The sequence below is a fragment of the Rhinoderma darwinii genome, chromosome 7 (assembly GCF_050947455.1).
Source record: "Rhinoderma darwinii isolate aRhiDar2 chromosome 7, aRhiDar2.hap1, whole genome shotgun sequence".
Lineage (NCBI taxonomy): Eukaryota > Metazoa > Chordata > Amphibia > Anura > Rhinodermatidae > Rhinoderma > Rhinoderma darwinii.
Genome location: NC_134693.1, coordinates 29,182,146 through 29,203,421, shown reverse-complemented (window position 1 = coordinate 29,203,421; position 21,276 = coordinate 29,182,146). Strand labels below are relative to the sequence as shown.

Sequence of the window (21,276 nt, the reverse complement as noted above, 5' to 3'; positions counted from 1 at the left end):
CGAATTTTGTTTTTGCAGCATGCTCCATTATATGACGTATTATGATTGAAGAGACATATAAATAGGGCACTACAGTGGCACACAGAGCCTCTGGCGCACTCCGTGTGCTACTGTCTAGTGCTTTTGTATAGTGCTGTATTACAGATATATTTCCCCCTAGAAGTATTGAATACCTCCATAAAACGGATTTACAATGTACGGAAACCAACAGGAGAAATCTTTATCTGCCTCTGTATGAAATTGGATTCAATTGTAAGAGGAAAAATTTAGTTTGGTGGTAAGTGATGGTGGTTGAGGGGTTGGGGGGGGGCTCAACATGAACTTTTCCATTAGGAGCCTTTAGCTATGCCTCTGCTTGGCATTGCTAAAAAACCAAAACTTTATACGTAGAAATGTCATTGCCTCCGCCAAAATCAGAGAAGCAATCTCTTAAAGTACTGAAGTAGTGTGATCTTATAATTCCCTTATGATTCCCTTAAACTGAGTATCCACAGGCAAACAGGAGGTCGGCACAGGTAATAAAAGTAAACTCTGAGCCTAGTCAAATGCACTTCAATATTTTATGTGTGCATTAAGAACCAGGACATGGAAAACCTAACAAAATACTCTAGGGTTGATTTGATATTTTTTTCTGAAAAGTAACATACTTTTCAGCACAGAGATGGAAACTGGAGCAGAATCCTAAGGCACAATTTGCTATGAATGTCAAGCCTGAGGACTTTGCTCTCTTCTGTCTAGCCTAAGAAAATAAACAATCAAGGTTCCCATTCAGTGACCGCAAGCATATAGATGAAGGATGTAGACAGAATGAATGGCGGGGAGCAAACCTGTAAATAGTAAGGTCACTATTGATGATTATCACGCTTTATTACATTTTTAACTCAGGGATATTTATTTCATCAAACCTGCCAAGCGTTTCTCGATGAGTACTAAAGTGCAATAAAATTAAGCAAGCAATGTGCTCCCAAAATGCACCCAAACAAAAAAAAAATTCCCCCATGTAACCTGCAATTTGCATTTAAAAAATAATAATCCAGCTTCTCTTTGCTATCAGGCAATGGATACAGTAACTATATAGCCACATTCTAACACATAATAGGAGCTGTGGTATGTCACATCTATCAGAAGTCATAGTTATATAGCTCATTCAAATTGTGGGCAGGAAGCTGGAGAGCCACATATGCAGGCCTAATGCACAGGAGAGGCTGCAGAGACCGTGCCCTCCAGCAGCATTCATGTCACAGGCAGTGTGCAAACTTTAGCCCAATTTCAGGAAGGAGCAAAGATGATTGATTGGCAATGGCCTTACATAATAAACAGGAATCAGCTCAGGACTAAGCACATTTGTGCTTCTTGGATTAATGCAATGCAACAGCCCAGTTAAATTCTGTGCTGACATCAGACATCACAATTACAAGTGAGAATTTGCATGTAGTACCATGGCTTTCCCCCAGAGTTCCCTTTTTAATCTTAGATAGTTCTGATAAAATCACATCCCGCCCCATGACGTACTGAGCCAGTACCATCTCATCCGATAGGTTGCTTAGGCAGAGAGCGGCTTACCAGTGCCCCCTCCCCCCTCGGTCTGTTATCTTACCTATTAGGCCCTGCCAGAGACAGCCGTAATACACTGCAATATAGAAGTATTGTAATGTATTTTAGAAGTGATCAAGAGATAGCATAGTTCCCTAGTGGAGCTAAACAATTTATGTTTTATTTTTTGTGAACTAAAATGTTTAAAGTATTGAAATAAAACACAAAAAAAACTTTTTCCAATAAAACGTCTTTATTATGTAAAAAATATAAAGAAAAAAATGTATACTTCTTTAGTATAGCCATGTATGTAACGACCCACATTCTAAATTTATGATGTTATTTAACCCGCACGGTGAAAGGCGTAAAAAAAATACAAATAAATCTTGAATTGCTGTTTTATGGTTATCTTATCCTTAAAAAAATATAATAAAAAGTAACAAAATGTTGTATGTACCCAAAAATAGTACCAATAAAAACAATAACTCATCCCGCAAAATAGAAGCCCTCACACAGCTGTATCGCCGGAAAAATAAAAAAGACAAAAACAAGATATTTAAAGGCATGATTTTATTGTGCAAAATTAGTAAAACAAAACTATATAGATTTGGTACCGCCGTCGTCATACTGAACCATAGAATAAAGTTCACATGTCATTTATACAACACGACGAAAGCTGTAAAGAAAACAAAACAAAAAAAACAAATGCGTACATATTTGGTATCGACATAAATGTAATGGCCTATAGAATTATTTATGCCGTCTGGAGAAAGGCGCAACATTAACATATCAAAAACAATAGTAGAATTGCTATTTTTTCCACCTCCTCAAATATTTTATATATCAAAGTTATACAATACTTTATATGTACCCCAAAATAGCGATATAAAAAAAAAGACTCGTCCCATAAAAAAACAAGCCCTCATATTGCTACGTTAATGGAAAAAATTAAGACTAAAACGGTCTGCGTCCTTAAAGGGAATGTGACGCTAGAAAAAAATGTATTTTTTTTTTAGTTAAACAATTCGTGTATAGGTGATTAAACATTGTTCTAATTTTTTTTAAAAATTTCACGAGTCAGGAAATATTATAAATTAGATTCTAATTTATAATATTTCCCAGTACTGGTCACTAGATGGAGCAATTCCCAAAATTGCAGCATTGCATGTGGTAAAGCAACCACATTGCTTTATGCTGCAAAATTTGAGAAAACTCACTCGCTCTAGTGAGCTCTGAGAATCCCCCCCTCCTTTATCCTGGCTAGTGCCGGGAGAAACGAGGGGATTGAACGGTCAAACCTCCTACACTGTGTGTCGCCATTTTTTGAGCTAACACACAGTGTAGTAGGTTTACATACAGTAGTAAACACACAGTAAAACACTTACATACACAGAAATAACTTACCTGCTCCAGCCGCCGCCGCTCCCTCCGGTCCGTCTGCTCCGTCTACTACCTCCCGCTCCAAGTGCACAAGTCCGGAAGCCGCGACCGGAAGTAGTAATCTTACTGTCCGGCTGCGACTTCCGGTCCACAGGAAAATGGCGCCGGACGTCGCACAGTTCAACTTGGACTGTGTGGGAGCGGCGCATGCGCCGTTCCCACACAGACGGCGTACAGCATAGTGGATGGAACGGGCCCCGTTCGCATTCACTATGGGTCTGTATGTGCCGTATTCCATGTCTGTATGTGTCGTTAATCGACACATACAGAAATGGAAAAAAAAATGGCAGCCCCCATAGGGAAGAAAAAGTTCAAAAATAAAAAAAGTTAAACACAAACACACAAATAAATATAAAAGTTTTTAATAAAACACTAAAATCAAACTGATGTAAAAAAAAAAAATTCCGTGACACTGGTCCTTTAAGGGGATAATTTTATGAGAAACAGATAAAGAAGGATTCTTGGGGCCAAGTTCTAAAGCCGGTCTGTACCGCTGTATTTCTATGCAAGGTTATTTTAACACGGGAATAATGAATGTCATGTAAAGTCAAGATTGTTAGTTTCATAATAATTTTTTGGGGTGTAAAGTTTTTTCTGCCTTTGCATGCCTCATATATCAATTGGCAATAAGCAGCATCATTAGCTTTTTAAATGTAAATGAATCAATTGTGTAAGGGTAAAATGATCCCTATGCCACACAGCTATATCTTATTATAAAAGGGTTATTAACCTTCTGTCACCAAACACTTATATTTAAGTGCTGTAATTGATGAGTAAAGCATTGCTGTTCTCAGCATCGGGACGAGCAGTTTTGGAACTAGTACTCAGATTTCAAGTCATTTTTAAGAAAATTCGACCTAAAGGGTTTAAATTCTAAACTTTCTCTTCTATCTATGAACTGCAATTTAAAATGATTCACTGGATAGTGTCATTGTGACATACAGTGTGCAGCCAATAGAAAGTCGTGATAAATGAAAGTGGCTAAATTTAACCAGTGCTTCAATAGTGAATGTTTCATTAAAGCCTATGAACACCTTCGAAAGTGATTTTTTATTTTTTAAATAAAAATGTCAGTCCGTTTGGTTGGTGCAACTTTCAAATTAGTTTTTATCCAAAAAATATTTTTGCTTTTTGAGATACAGCTGCTTTGTATCCTGTAGACAGAGCAGCTGTATCATTCACTAAGACCTGAATCCGTCAGGTCCACAGTACTGATAGGTTCAGTATCAGCAGGTTTAGTCACGCAGGATCGAGCTGCTATCGATCACATCTAAGCAGTGGCGGATTAAGTAGACCATGGGCGCTGGGCTGTTACCCAAACTTGGGCCCCCCTTCCTCACCGCCGCCCTGCCGCGCCGTAACTATTTTTAACACTACCTTTTTGGGCAAGCATTAACAGTGTTACGATTTCCCTTGTCACAGGGCTGTGTCCATACATACTGAGAGTATCACACTGTGCAGGGACACAACCTCCTGACAAGGGGAATTGTCTATCAGTCCTGGACTGCAGAAAGACTTTTTGTGAAATACAAGGATTCCTATAATAAACATGTCAGGAGAGGTGACAGATTCTCTATAAATCTAGTGACTCACAGGTGACGACGTCTCAGATTCTAGTCGTTTTTTTCCTCTTTTCTTCTCCATCCGGTCCAGCGCTCATGACGACTTCTCCCGGCCATGACTCATTTCTGCAGAATTTGCCACTCAGACGTCTCCTCACTTTTCCAACATTTCCACACCTATAAATGAAAATAAAGTTATCATGGTGCCACATACTGTACCCCTAAATATAATAGCACCAAACACTGCGCGACTGAATATAATAATACCACACACTGTAAAACACCACATACACACAGCCCCCTGTACATAGTGCCACACACAGCCCCTGTAGATATTACACACCCCCATAGATATCGCCATACACAGCCCCCTCTATATATCACACATCCCCCCCGTAGAGAGCGTTACACACAGCCCCATATAGATAGTGCCATACAGCCCCCTGTAGAGAGCGCCACACAGCCCTCCCCCTCTTGTAAATAGCACCAAAAAGCCCCCCCTATAAAGAGCGCCACACACATACCACTGTGGATAGCACTACACAGCCCCCCCTTGTATATAGTGCCACACAGCGCTCCCCCTTGTATATAGTGCCACACAGCGCCCCCCTTGTATATAGTGCCACACAGCACTCCCCTTGTATATAGTGCCACACAGCGCCCCCCTTGTATATAGTGCCACACAGCACTCTCCTTGTATATAGTGCCACACAGCGCTCCCCCTTGTATATAGTGGAACACAGCTCTCCCCCTTGTATATAGTGGCACACAGCGCCCCCCCTTGTATATAGTGCCACAAGGTTATGTACACATTTAAAAACTTTATATCATAATTTTATATATATATATATATATATATATATATATATATATATTAGTATGTGTGTGATTGATTGATTTTATTAAAAAATATTTTCACTTTTTGAGATACAGCTGCTTTGTATCCTGTATCCGTCAGGTCAGCAGGACTGACAGGATCAGTGACACGCAGGATCCACCTCAAATCTATCACATCTAAGATTATAATTTAGCGCAGGGCTCGTTTCACTGATCCCGTCAGTCCTGCTGACCTGACGGATACAGGATACAAAGCAGCTGTATCTCAAAAAGTGAAAATATTTTTTAATAAAACGTAATTACAAAGTTGCACCAAACACACATTTTTATAAAAAATAAATAAAAACGACGTGATTTTTGCGACGTTTTTTCCGTAGACAATGCAGGTTTCGTTTTTTATCGTTTTTATGCACACCTTTTTTGCTATTTTAGAATTTTTATTCATAAAGTTTGAAAATAATAGTAAAAAAATAAGCTTTTTTACGTTTCAGCTATTTTTTTGGGTAATAACATAGTTTTACCCTAAAATAGACCTTTTATTTGTGATCGTCATTGTCTACCGGAAATTTTTATATATTAGGGTAATTGGGTCAGCGCTAGCGTTACAACAATGATTGGCGGGGGGAACGTTTTTTTTTGGGGTGGGTATTTTATGTGTATTTATTATTTAATTTTTTTTTGCACTTTACTTTACTATTTTTTTATTACTGTGGTCTGATCCTCAAAGGTCAAAAAAGACCTTTGGGGAACTTTATATATATTTTTTCTTTCTTTTACACCATGTTTTTCCACTGTAACTGGAGCTGCACAGCAGCCCCAGTTACAGGGGAAATCAGCCCTCTCATAGTGACGATTGTCACTAATAGGGCTGTGCTGGGTCTAGTTAGACCCAGCAACAGTCTGCCACTAACGGCACCCGGCGATCATGTGACCAGTCACATGATCACTGGGAGGAATAGAGACAGCGCCGCTGCTGCTGTCTCTATTCCTATACACAGCGTTCATTGAAAGAAGACATCGTAAGAAGTTCATTGGTAAGAAGACATCGGAGAAGACAGAAGCAGAATAGCTGCTTCTGTCTTCTCCTCAGGGTCCCCGGCAGTCACTGACAGCCAGAGACCCGACATTCAGCTGCCCGATCGCGCGGGCAACAAGTTAAAACCCGAGCCGTAGAAAGTCTATGGCTCGGGTTTTAAGGACCCGTCCCTGACCGCTGGCCGTAAAAATACAGCCAGCGGTCGGGAACCAGTTGGGCAGGAGGATAAGCCAACTAACCTCAGCGCCGGTGACCGCCCGCCCGGCTCTTCTTGCAGCTTTGGAGTAACAGAACAGCCGTCCGTCGCTGTTCTGTTACTCAATGGCGGCGCTCGCACTTGTCAGGGAGGCGTGTCCTACCCCTGGATCCCGGCCAATTCCCTGCTCCTCCCCTTCTCATCTTCGGCTTGTAGCAGCGCTAGCGCGCTGAATAGGTTTGTAAAATGATGTGCGGTTCGGGCTGCCATGGGCCCCCTGGGAGCCTCGGGCCCCGGGCGGCCGCCCGAATCGCCCATATGATAATCCGCCACTGCATCTAAGTTCATAACACGCAGGACCCGCTTTCACTGAACCCGTCAGTCCTGCAAACCTGACGGGTACAGGATTCAGTGAACGATACAGCTGCTCTGTATACAGAATACAGAGCAGCTGTATCTCAAAAAATAAAAATACGTTTTAATAAAAACTAATTTGAAAGTTGCACCGAACATACCGACTGACAATTTTATAAAAAAAAAATCACTTTCAAAGGCGTACAGAGCCTTTAACCATGTCAAAACTTGGTTTAATTTTTTTCTTCTACCTCCAGGAAACATCACTGTCTTAGCAAACAAAGCCTTAAAATGTAAAAAAAATTATACAATCTGAAAACTGATGTAAGATATTTATATGGATATGAGAACATTTTCATAATTTCAGGATTAGTTTGTGTTGAGATTTTATGTATACAACTGGGGCAATGGCACATAGTAGTATTCTTATTTACATACAGAGACTAAATACCAAAGAAGACTTAGGGCGGGTTCACACGTGGCGGAATTTCACTTAAATTCCGCTGCGGACACTCCGCAGCGTTAATCCGCAGCGGTGCCGTTTGTCCATTGACTTACACTTTAATTTAGCAGTGTTCGTTTAGACGAGGCGTAAAATTCCGCTGCGGAGCATAGGCTGCGGAGCGGAATTTGGTGTCCGCAGCATGCTCTGTCTGTTGCGGAGCAGTGGCGGACTCATGGCGGAATTTCTCCATTGACTTCAATGGAGAGTCAAAATTCCGCAATGAAGTCCGCAGATATTATGTGTGCTGCGGAGCGTATTGGTTTTACTACCATGACATTTCTTCATTCTGGCTGGACCTATGTATTTCTAGGTCTACAGCCAGACTGAGGAAGTCAATGGGGCTCCCGTAATGACGGGAGCGTTGCTAGGAGACGTCTGTAAATAGTCACTGTCCAGGGTGCTGAAAGAGTTAAGCGATCGGCAGTAACTGTTTCTGCACCCGGGACAGTGACTACCGATCTCAATATACATGTATCTGTAAAAAAACATATAAGTTCATACTTACCGAGAACTCCCTGCTTCTGTCTCCAGTCCGGCCTCCCAGGATGACGTTTCAGTGTAAGTGACGGCTGCAGCCAATCACAGGCCAAGCACAGGCTGCAGCGGTCACATGGACTGGCGCGTCATCCAGGGAGGTCGGGCTGGATGCCGAAAGAGGGACGCGTCACCAAGACAACGGCCGGTAAGTATGAAATTCGTTTACTTTCACTAGGGAAAGTGCTGTCCCTTCTCTCTATCCTGCACTGATAGGGAGAAGGGAAGCACTTTTCCCGCAGTCCGCAGCAGCTAGTCCGCATCAATGTACTGCACATTTTGTGCAGATCCGCAGCAGAATCTGCAACGCAGATTCTGTGCGGCATTGATGCGGACAGTTGCGGAGGAAATCCGCCACGTGTGGTCATGCCCTTAGGGTATGTTCACACAGAGCATTTAAAGAGGCTCTGTCGCCACATTATAAGTGGCCTATCTCCTACATAAGGAGATGGGCGCTATAATGTAGGTGACAGCAGTGCTTTTTATTTAATAAAACAATCTATTTTCACCACTTTATTAGCGATTTTAGATTTATGCTAATGAGTGTCTTAATGCACAAGTGGGCGTGTTTTTACTTTCGACCAAGTGGGTGTTGTACAGAGGAATGTATGACGCTGACCAATCAGCGTCATGCACTCCTCTCCATTCATTTAGGCAGCGCATAGGGATCCTTTTAGATTGCTATGCGCCGTCTTATACTAACACATTAACGATACTGAAGTGTTTAGACAGTGAATAGACATTCCACGGGATGTCTATTCACAATCTCTGCACTTCGTTTCTCTGTCTGTGGTAGTTACAGCAGAGGAAGCGTAATCTCGTTGTAACCTGTCATTTACCGCGTAATCTCGCGAGATTACGCTTCCTCTGCTGTAACTACCGCAGACAGAGTAACAAAGTGCAGAGATTGTGACTGCACAGCATGATCTCGCTAGATCGCGCTGTGCTAAGTATGAATGGACATGAATGGAGAGAATGGTATAACGCTGATTGGTCAGCGTCATGCACTTCTCTTTACAATGCCCACTTGGTCAACAGTAAAAAAACGCCCAGTTGGGCATTAAGAAAGTAATTAGCATAAACTTCCTCAAAAATGATAGTTTTTCAAAATAAAAAACAGTGTTGTTATCTACATTACAGCGCCGATCACATTATGTAGACGATAGAGCACTTATAATGTGGTGACAGAGCCTCTTTAAAGGGAAAACCCTTATAAGTCTGAATGGGTCACCTCTAGTAACCAGCAAACAGAAGTCTTCAAAACTGCAAGGTATTGAAGCACATGGTAGGTAAGAAAGTTGAATATTTTTTCATTTTACAATTATTTACTTAAAGCTGATAAAATCCTTAGGAATTTTTTGCTATTGTCTTTGGAAATAGCACAAATTCCTCATTTCTATATAATGTGTAAAAGTCAGCTGTGAAATGAAAAGAACTCGCAATAGTAAATGCAAACAGAGGGAGAGCTTACATATGATGTTAAAGTTGTTGGAGGGTATACAATGCCAGGCAATCAGTAAATAATAGGTAGATACAGTAAAAGCTGTTGTATTATGTTACAGCATTAGACTTCTCTGATCAGTTCTAATAGCACACAAGTTTTTGCACCTACAATTAAATAATAAATGTAATAATTGCAGGAACTATTCTTTTCACCATTATATCATTATCACATTATTATATTATCAGTCTATTCCTGTAGCACATATCACAACTAATTTAAACTATCCAATTCAGATACTCATAATTGCAAAAATCATTCTACACATTGTCCAAATTGGGGTCTAAGATTATGGCTCATAAAACAGTTGTTATGGCAGAGACGAAGATGACTTCCTGATGCCCTCTATCTATAAAACTAGCTATGTATTCTAAAAATATAAACTGATGCATGTAAAGCTTCCACTGTTACATGTAACATAATGTCATATTGCTATGCTTCCCCATTATGGAGATAGCAAAAGTCGGCTATTCTTTTGGCTCACTGACCTTGACCTGGTAGTTGGTTGAACCAATTTATCCAGAGCATAAAATGAAGCTTCTGGGCCCCAATACAAAATCCATAATTGGGCCACTAAACTTTTCAATGACATTAAGGGCATGACCACACATGGCGGAATTCCTCCGCAACTGTCCGCATCAATGCCGCACCTAATCCGGGTTGCGGATTACGGCTGCGGATCTGCACAAAATGTGCAGAAAATTGATGCGGACTAGCTGCTGCGGACTGCGGGAAAAGTGCTTCCCTTCTCCCTATCAGTGCAGGATAGAGAGAAGGGACAGCACTTTCCCTAGTGAAAGTAAAAGAAATTCATACTTACCGCCCGTTGTCTTTATGACGCGTCCCTCCTTCGGCATCCAGCCCGACCTCCCTGGATGACGCGCCAGTCCATGTGACCGCTGCAGCCTGTTATTAGCCTGTGATTGGCTGCAGCCGTCACTTAGTCTGAAACGTCATCCTGGGAGGCCGGACTGGAGACAGAAACAGGGAGTTCTCGGTAAGTACGAACTTCATTTTTTTTTACAGATACATGTATATTGGGATCGGTAGTCACTGTCCCGGGTGCAGAAACAGTTACTGCCGATCGCTTAACTCTTTCAGCACCCTGGACAGTGACTATTTACTGACGTCTCCTAGCAACGCTCCCGTCATTACGGGAGCCCCATTGACTTCCTCAGTCTGGCTGTAGACCTAGAAATACATAGGTCCAGCCAGAATGAAGAAATGTCAAGTAAAAAAAGCAAGACGCATCCGCAGCACACATGACATGTGCATGACAGCTGCGGACTTCATTGCGGAACTTTGAATCTCCATTGAAGTCAATGGAGAAATTCCGCCATGAGTCCGCCACTGCTCCGCAACAGACAGAGCATGCTGCGGACACCAAATTCCGCTCCGCAGCCTATGCTCCGCAGCGGAATTGTACGCATCGTGTAAACGAACACTGCTAAATTAAAGTGAAAGTCAATGTAGAAACGGCTCCGCTGCGGATTAACGCTGCGGAGTGTCCGCAGCGGAATTTAAGTGCAATTCCGCCATGTGTGAACCCGCCCTAATAGTATTGGGTCCCCTCGGCCTAGGTACAAATGACATCTCTGCACCTCTTATAAATATGCCCCTGAACTTCTCTAAAGACAGAGTACATTGCGTAAATGCTCAACCTGTTCAAAACAATTAAAAATATTCAATTTCATTGCCATCGTTCTAGTTGAGGAAATTAGGATAGACAAGGTGAATGTTCTTGAATCTTTTTGTAATATCCGAAGATCTGAAGACAATTAGTTTTGTTATGATGTTATACCTATTCCTATAGGTATTAAACCTTAAAACAGGGAGGCCAAGGGATCAAGCCCATAGAGTGCATGGACCTTGTACAGAGACACATGAAGTCCATATGGGTCTATATTATTTGGTACCATATTTTCCCCTAACAGCTAATACCTTCATAAAACAGCATTGGAACATGCCACAATTGTTTTCTTTCTCAAGGATTTGATATTAATCCATGTGAAAAAAAACTCAGCATGGGCCCACAGCAATTATTTTGCACCGTATTACAGATTCATAAAACACGGATACGTAATAAGGCCATGTGAATGAGATCTAAGGGTTAATGCACTCAATGTATCTAGTATATGTACAGATGTAGCCGTCTTTACCTTGACTTTTAACGCATTAAATATACAGTGACTAGATCTCTTGGCTTGACTTTTTCAATGACTTTTCAATGGCTTTTGTTGTGTGATATCACCCTGCAGCAAGTTATCAGAATCAAGTTAAAGGTGGCTACATCTGTAATTCTTTTAACCTTTATTGAATTTGTTTGAGTGTTAATTCAATAGTTTTCCCATAGCTCGGTATGTACTTTGAACCTAGAGTATTTGCTCACTTTTATGTTCATTGGTGCTGTACTTAAACAAAAAGTAATACATTGGAGTGAGTTACCATGACAGTCAAGTGGCAGTAAGAGATTATAGGATTGACTAGAAACCAAACATAAAGGCTGTTGAAAAGTGAAGAACCTTAGTCATTTGATTATTTTTTTTAATGAGATATTAGGCTGAATTGCAGTCATTGTTGTTGACGTGTAACTCTATGTCAAATATGTAAATTCTGCATCTCCACAATATTTCACTTACCTGAATGCCATCATGCCAAAGGACCCCGACTATGGTCTACTAGGCTGCAAATGAAGCCTGTGCTGGACATGACAACATGACAACCCAACAGCACCGGCATGACCCAAAAAGCAGACAGCAAAGAAAATGCTATAATTTCCAATCCCTGACCATTGTAGTATTTCCTATTCTGCCTGTTATATGGCTCGTTGCAGTGCGACTTGGTTGGCATTGTATAGGACAATAGGTGATCCTTGAAATAGCAGCTTTCAGGTAAGTAAAATTTGGAAAATATGTAGAGCTCCATGGGACTGGCCAAATGCTGAATTTTCAATTCACTTTCATGTTGACTTAGTAACTTTTTGTGGCTTGTCTGGTCTTTGTAACATTTCTTTAGCATTTTGCCTTTTTTTCGTTTACTTTTTTTCATCAAGTAAAAAATCTTTCTCTACCTCCTACATCTTTCATTCAGATTTTGTCAAGTTATCTCCTTGGCCCCCTTCTGCTCTCCATATACTCCTTAGGCAAACTAATCAACTCTTACAGTTTAAATCACCATCTATATGCTGATGATACATTAATGTATATTTCCACTTGCATCATATCTTCTTATTTTATTGCAAATTGCCTTAAATCCATCTCTTCCTGGATGTCTTCCAATTATCTCAAATTAAATCTAGCCCAAACTGAATTAATCATTTTCCCGCCATCTTCCTTGCAGATATTCTAATGCAATTGACCACACCACAATGTCTCCATCCCCCCACTGTTCAGCGCCTCGGAATTGCCTGATATTCTGGCATATTAGTGGACATATTAAAAATCTAATTAAATCGTTTCATGTCCAGCTCAAAAAACCTGCCCAACTTACACCATTACTAAATCACTTCTCCCCTATATCCTGTGCATAATTCTGTGCTTGCATTAATACAATATTCTCCATACATTGGCCTCCCTTCTACTTAATCACTCTCTTTTCCATCAATCATTTATACCTCTGGAGAATTAATTGCACATCTAAGGGCTTGTCCGCACATAACGGAATTTGCAGCAATTCTGCTAAAACTAGCAGACCATCCGCTGCATTTTTTACTGCAGAAAATGGTGCGGATTTTGCTGCATGTTTTTTAAGTCTGTGAGATGGCGATATCTCCTCTGAAAAACTCAGCAATTCCGTCCACTTTCCGCAGCAGGAATTGACATGCTGTAGAACGAAAAATGCGCACCACAGGTGAATTTCAGGATTAAAATTTTACGCAGCGTGTGGATGAGATTTGTTGAATTTCATCCACTTTGCTACTACTGTATTCCACTGTGTATTTTCCACCCCCAATTCCGGATGGAAAACACAAAGCATTTTTGTTATGTGTGGACAAGCCCTAAGACTCTGTTCATATTTGCATCATATACTGTCAGGGTTTTTCGGCATTTTGTGACAGCAAGGATGGTGTAGTCTGGAGTGCTATTCTTACTTTAAAAAATGCCAGAACCCTGAGGGAAGCTTGATGGACTTCATTATAAGTCAATGGGAGCTGCCAGGATTCTGTTCGAAAAGGGTTACAGCAAGACTGTCATAACTCCATTGATGACAATGATATGGGAAGAAAAAAGAAGACAGAGAGCGCCCCTCTGGGGTATTGTCGTAGTTGCAGGGTGGTCAACAGTAACGTGCTGTATATGAGATGTATACTCACCTTTTTGAGTTGCGCTAGATGGTCAACACAACTCGATCATCAAACCAATGGAGCCTCGGTGCTCCGTGTGTAAGCAGTCTGCTAGCCCTCTGAGTGAACACCGGCGGCTGAGAAATCAGCGGAAGTCGATGTGGATGAAGTCCAAATTGTGAAGAAGAAAATTATTACTCCTGGTAGAAGGCGCTCCTGCACTTGTGGCGTAAATTCAACTGAAATCCCAGTTGGGACAAGATATCAATTGAGAAAAAAAATATACAAGCCTGAGAAAGATCCTGGTTCAGGTTCGAAACGCATAGCTTTTATTCCAATTTTATGACATACATTGTCCCGTCATGTATGTCTTTTAAAAATAAATATATATTTTTTCTCAATTGATATCTTGTGCCAACTGTGATTTCAGTTGAATTTACTCCACAAGTGCAGCAGCACCTTCAACCAGGAGTGATCATTTTCTTCTTCACAATTATAACTCCATTGATGCTAGTGGGAACAGAGCCTAAGCAATTCCACTTTTTTTTAGTGGATCTGAAATGTAACACTGGTGACTTGGGTAATATAAAAGAACCACCTACTTGTTGCTCAGATCAATTTATTTTTTTAATGACGGAATTGCCCAATTAATCAGAAACGGTCAGTTGTTTATCACTGCCCAGTAATCTGTAGATAAATCATCAATGCTAATTCAAAGTCAATATTGTGAAGCTTCACTTAATTGGTCTCTTAAACTTCTCCAGAACTGGTGCATTTACTAAATGAAATATTAAGCTAATAATTTGATGAAAGGTTAATGAGTCCATTTAGGACTTTTTGTAGGATACACTCATTTTGTGGCTTTCTCTGAATATTTTATGATGCTGTAATTTAGATTAAATTTAGTTTAGAAGGAAAATACTGTACATGTAATATATGTGAATTTATTGTCTATAGATTAATTTGTCTAAAAATGCATTATATGAGGCGATATAAGAATAATAATTGGTAATAAATATATACATGAATATTCCAAAGTCAATCTGAAAAGATTTGATGAACAGATAAATAAACTTACCAACCCAATAAATCAGTGCATGATCCATGAGAAGCTTTAGCTACATTTTCCTGTAGCTACACTTCAGACTATTGTAAAGTAACTTCATATATTTTTAGTGGGGAACTCTTAAAGAGCAAGTCCCATGAAGACAACGATCAGGTATTGCTAAGGGATGTTGCCACTGGCCATACATTTGAAAGGAATGGCCAACCATGTATTACATGGGTCGTGGGTCCGTAACATTTGTCAGGTCTGACAGAGTGGGAGCTACTCTTTCTTAGTGGGTCCCAGCTCTGGCTCATAGGGGCGTCCTAAACAAAGGATCCCCTCTATGACGTCCATTGGGCATATAGTCAGGAGTTGTCCTTATGAGACAACTCTTTTAACTATAGAAAAATTACTTAGACCTTCCTTGATTTTGGGATAATGAACACCATAAAACAAATATTTGTATCTCTTTAATGTGTTTGTTCTCCATTTACACAACATTATAGATAATTATACAAAGTAGTGCTGATAACACTTTTTTATTCATTGTGGTTGTCTTGCTTTTCACTCCTTTAAGAGCTGTAATAAAAACAGAAAAAAATAATTCCTTTAAAATAAATGGGTTATCCCAATGGAAAGATCTCAGTCTAAATAGCCTTTTAGGGCATATGGAGTTTATAGAGGGGGTTCCCTGCAAAGGTAGCTCCTTCTCTGGTGGACTCAGCATGACTATACACTACATGGTCGCACATTAATTTTAATGGGTGCCATGTAATATTCAGCCTATCACCGGTGGTTTCAGGGGCTTAAAATGTGTTTTCTTGCTGTTCTATATAACCTATTAGGGCATATGTAAATCATAGAGGGGTCCCCTGCTCGGGATCCCATCTCTTTGAGCCAGAGTGAAGAGCCACTAATAAAGAGTGGCTCTCACTCTGCAAAAAGGGCATGTTCATGTATTACATGGATGACCATTCATCTAAATATCATTCCTCCAAACATTTGACTGGCCACAGCTTGCCCCGGTGAAAACAGGTGATTGCAGGGGGTTCCTCAAGTCAGGCAGTTCGGCTGCCATTGCAAAAGGAGTTCTCTTCATTTCATCATATTGAAATAAGACAACAGGGTGCAATACAATTGGGCAGATCCTATCTGTCACCAATACTGCCTGTGTTCCACACCTCTTTTTTGGCTATTATATTTTCTGGGAATGCACAAGAAAAAAATAAATGGAGCCTTCATCTGTTTGTTATTATTTTCCTAATTTCTCATTCTGAAATTAAAAATATGTTCCTATATGCTGGAACAATACACGTTTAGCTAAATCACTCTGCAATTTATCCTAGATTAAAATGTTCTTTGTAGTTTCAAGGCAACAGCAATCCAATCCTATGATTGCTGCTGCTGCGGTGTGTTGTCCTTCTGGTGTCCTGGAATTGAGAATAATTTAGCTCAAAAATGTAGATGTGCTAATAAGTGTAATTTCTGCTGTGTTAACATTTAAACATATAGCCAATGGCTATCATCCAATCGCCTGCAGGTCACCATCCAAGAGTGACCCCAGCCACTGTTCTTAAAATCAGATGAGTAAGAGACAGCAAATGAAGAGACAAATGCTACCAGCTACTTAAGATTTCTTGACATATTCTTTTGTGCTTCCTTTAATCTCTTGACTGCCAGAGGCTTTGGAAGTATGTCATTTTGTAATTTGTTGCCTTCCCCTCAAGCTGTAGAATATGTTTGTGAGAGTTTATTTATATTTCATCAGATTATTTCATTGATCCTACACTCTTCCTCCCTGTGCTGCCCCATTTTAATTTTGCTTATCAGAAGACGCTGACTTATATCTTACAGCGGGCTCAGCCTTTCTGAACCCCGAAGGAGAGTGCGGTGGAGAGATGGATAGTGAAACGCAGCTAACCTTCTATACAGACCCTTCTCGCAGCCGGAGACGCAGTCGAGGTCAGTGAAATAAATTGATATATTCTGTATACTTTTACCGGTGTTATTCTCAGATTTTATTCCTGTTGGAATCTCTAAAGCTTGATGCTTTTACTAAAACCACAGATTTTATTTGGATAACATTGAATGATAAGGGGAATAGATATATTTAAAATATTTGTATTTATTATATAATGATAATGTATGACATTTTCCAATATACTTTCTGTATCAATTTCTCAATCCTTGATCTCTGCTTGCTGTCAGTGAACATAACGCTTCATTGTTTCATTCCAAAGGCTAAAAATCTGTCCTGGTCATGTGATAATCACACAGGTGATCGGCTTGTTACAAAAGCGATATCTAATAACGGTGCTGTAAATGTTATCGGTCCTGCGCATGATCATTACATGATCAAGTTAGAAATTTGCATTACTTTTCATTATATAATAAAAACACTCTATTCGATTACAGGGGATGTCTCATCGAGACAAACCCTTTTTAAATTGAAGCTGACCTGGCGATCAGCTGATCTCTAAGGCCTGCTTCATGCGGCCGTGTTCGGTCCGTGAGATACAAACCGTAAGTCGGCCATATCTCCCGGACCGCACACAGTTAAGGGAGCCGCGCTCCTCGCATCATAGTTTCTATGATTAGTCCCTGGAGTCCCTGCCTCAGTACAGGACAGTAGTTCCGCAGTGAAAGACACCTAGCATTATACAAAACTATAGTGCTAGGAGTACGGCTCCCTGAACTGTGTTCGGTCCGGGAAATACGTTTGACATACGGTCCATATCTCATGGACTGAACACAGTATGCTTCACATAAGTAGATCCCACGGAAATATTAAGCCATTTTTTTATTTTTAGTTGCTATTATGCAACCAAAATCCTCATGGTGGAATTTTCTTGTATGTGGAGTTATATATACATTACTGTTAGCGGTCCATGTCATGTAGGATGTTGAGTTGGTTCATGCTCATATTAATACTGCAATTCTTTTTATTTCAGCAGTAGGTTCACCCCGCAGTCCTGTCAACAAGATGACTATGACCCTCCTTAGTATAACCAGCTGTGTTATTGGTTTGGTCTGTTCATCCCATATCAGTTGCCCTTTGATTGTCAGGATTACACTTCATGTTCCAGAACATCTTATTGCTGACGGTGAGGATATACTTCAAAGCAACATTGTCCTTATAACACTGAAAGGGTTTTCTGACAAGGAGAGGGAAATGACAAATTGTATGATTACAAAAAATATGTGTAGGTGTAAAATTGAAAGCCATACAGACCACTCTAAGAAAAAAAAAATAGAAATAATTTAAAAAATAAATAAAGAAATAAATAAAGAAATATATATATATATATATATATATATATATATATATATATATATATATATATATATAGCTGTTCTCTGTTTTTGTGAAATGTTTATTGTAATAGTTCTTCTAGAATCCAAAGATGTGACTACATGATATTCTAGTTTACTAGGTTTTGTATAAAATATGTACAATCTATAATATACAGTAAAATATACTATATGTCTTGTTTTGCCAATTGGTCTTTGTTGTGAAATTTACTTACCCATATACACCAGAATTATGTCTTAAATTGTGCCACATTTCACCACTATTGATAAAGCTCGCCAATATCTGAGACTTACGCTACTCAATACAATAAGACCTTCACAGCTATTTACCATCCATAAGCTGTGATTCACTTTACCAAACAAAACGCCCAAACAGATGTCCAAAAAAACTTGGTCAATGAATTCCTACTCCACAGTAGTGTTACCAATGATGGTTTACACGGCATTTAGTCCATTTAATACAAATAAATTCTGTCACATGATTATTTGTATCCATGTATTTGTTATGTGTACATGGGATAACAATGAGTGTGTAATAGTATATAGTATATATTATATTGCATAATGTGACGTAACTCAAATACATTTCCCTTCAATTTAGGAAGTCGCTTTATACTTTTGGAGGGCAGCCAGTTAGATGCCAGTGATTGGCTGAACCCTGCACAGGTAGTTCTCTTCTCCCAGATGAACTCCAGCGGTCCCTGGGCCTTAGACCTTTGTGCAAAAAGAATTCTGGACCCTTGTGAGCATTTATGCGACCCTGAGACAGGTAACACATCTCTGGTTCTGCACAGTCTTTGTGTTAATTTATATTAGATAACAAAATTCATAATTGTGTTACCTAATTCCATATAAAATACAGTAGTATCAACCATCTGACCGATCCATTTTTCCCAATGGGAAAAGACTAAGGAAGAAATGGTGGATATTTAGGCTTATGTGACACAGAGTTGCTGCTTGCTAAATTCTGCCTATATTCAACTTAACAGAGCATAAGACAATATAAAGTCCTATGAAACTCTTTCTGTTAGCCTGAAAAGTTTTTGAATCAGACCAAATTTTTGAATCCTTTTTGAAAAAGCCAAATACCTCCATTAAATGCACCAGTGATGACGGATGTATTAGATAGTACTTTGCTTTCTACTTACAGGCGAGTGTTTATGTCATGAAGGTTATATGAGGGATCCAGTACATAAACACCTATGTATACGAAATGAGTGGGGAACAAACCAGGGGTACGTACCAGAAACAAAATTCCTGATGTGTTTGTATTTCTTATGTGGATATGTGGTTTTAAGTTCTGGGGTTGGGTACAAATAAGTCTCTTAGGACACATACATCCTGCGTAGTTCAAGATGTGATCATTGATTCAAGAGCACCTGTGACCAGGGGTGGACTGACCATTCGGGACTAGGGCAGTGCCTAAGGGCCCATGTCCACAAAAGGGCTATAATCCATGTGTCTAATGCAGCACTTGTAAGTCTTTAGTTCAGATGAAATGCAATGTATTAACCATCTCACATATGATAAAGATGTGTCCACCTTACCTTTGCTTGAATTTGGTTAAGGACTCCAATTCTCATTAAACCATTTTAATACACTATCGCAACATGCTAGTAAAAACCATGACATCACAACCACTGAGTGGCCACACATAGACACATACGTATAGCCTAGACATCTTGTGACAGAGTATCGCAAAATCATGTTTTTCTTTTACAAAGGTGGTCATCTCGGGCCATATCTCAGGATATGTTGAGATAAGAGGAAATGTAAGGACGGACACATTTGGAGTTTGTAAGGGGTCCATGACCTTTATAACTTGGGAGGCTCAGGATCACTCGCTCAGGCTGCCCTTCCCCCGTTCTTAAATGTTCTATCTTGAGTTGATTTTTTGTCTTTATTGAATAGAAATTTGAGTAGAGGATGGGTATGCCAAGTGCTTTCTTACAGCGCATGCCCAACGTTCATATATTCAAAATGGAGGAACATATTGCATAGTAGTCATAGGTACCAAAAACAACTCTGTCGATATTATTTAAATTATATATATATATATATATATATATATATATATATATATATATATATATATATATATATATATATAATTATGAATATTAGTTCAATGTTAGTAAGTGATTAAAATAAAAAAAACTATAAGGTGACAGGTTCGCTTTAAGCACCATGTATATGTATAGTAAGTGAGTAAGACTATCACCAAAATGAAATTATTGAAAGTTCAAGTGGTTGTATCTGTGGAGCTCAATTCACTTGAAAAAGAATGAGCTGCAATACCAGACACAGGCTTTGGACAATGGTGGCACTATTTTTGGAAGAATGCAACCACGTTTTTCTAATCTCAAACAATCCTGTTAGGTTACAGTTAAAATACTGCTTACCTCAAGGTCCACAACTTTTATCTTGTATTCTCACGTATACTGTTATTGTCTTTTCGAGCAGTCCCTGGCCATACACCATGTTCCAGAGAGGATTCGATCTGGTCTTAGGGGAGCAGCCAGCAGACAAAATATTCAGGTACAGTATAAATTGTTTAGTGCAATGAATCTAATGCCTACAATAAGAATTTTTTAAAGTAAAAAACATTTGACCAAGATATTCATGAAAAAGAATGCAAAAGGGAATTACACAAGGCGGTATTGCCCATAGGAACTTATCATGTCATTACTATTTTCTGACCTTATTCTAGGAAATGACAACTCAATTATGAATGTTTGTTAGGGGCAACACCTCTACTTTATTTTGCATTATGTTTCATATATACGCCTATAATATATTACGACAGTCGACATTGTGGTTGTCAACCTAGCCTATGACCTTGACTGCAACCAGCATCTTCTATCAACTGCCCGAGGAGCCTCTCACAGTCATATTTGCCCATCACCTTCATTTGTAATGTCTCGCAGTCTGACAGACACCAAGGTCTAGCATAACAGTCATGACCTCAAGGTCCAGGGTGCTCCTCAATGAATCATATCATGTCACAATATATTTCCGAATTTTCTGTAGAATATACTGTTTTTTTTTGTCTGTGCTAGAATTTTCTTATTACAAGTGAGATATATTTGCAGTCACTTTTTTTTATACAGTCTAGTAAAAGCCTAATATAAAAGAT

At 39.5% G+C, this 21,276-nt stretch overlaps 1 protein-coding gene across 7 annotated transcripts in view; it reads left to right on the top strand.

The window, feature by feature from the left end:
- The window catches only part of ASTN1 (astrotactin 1), a 348,098-nt gene that overhangs the window by 242,820 nt on the left and 84,002 nt on the right, over positions 1–21,276 (top strand). For 3 of the 7 annotated variants that reach the window (XM_075833082.1, XM_075833076.1, XM_075833078.1), the window contains 5 exons: positions 16,659–16,790; positions 17,780–17,932; positions 18,742–18,909; positions 19,291–19,375; positions 20,604–20,678. In XM_075833082.1, the coding sequence (XP_075689197.1) occupies positions 16,659–16,790; positions 17,780–17,932; positions 18,742–18,909; positions 19,291–19,375; positions 20,604–20,678 (613 nt within the window). The remainder of the gene's footprint in view (positions 1–16,658; positions 16,791–17,779; positions 17,933–18,741; positions 18,910–19,290; positions 19,376–20,603; positions 20,679–21,276) is intronic. The other 4 variants (XM_075833081.1, XM_075833080.1, XM_075833079.1 and 1 more) reach the window with 3 other exon arrangements.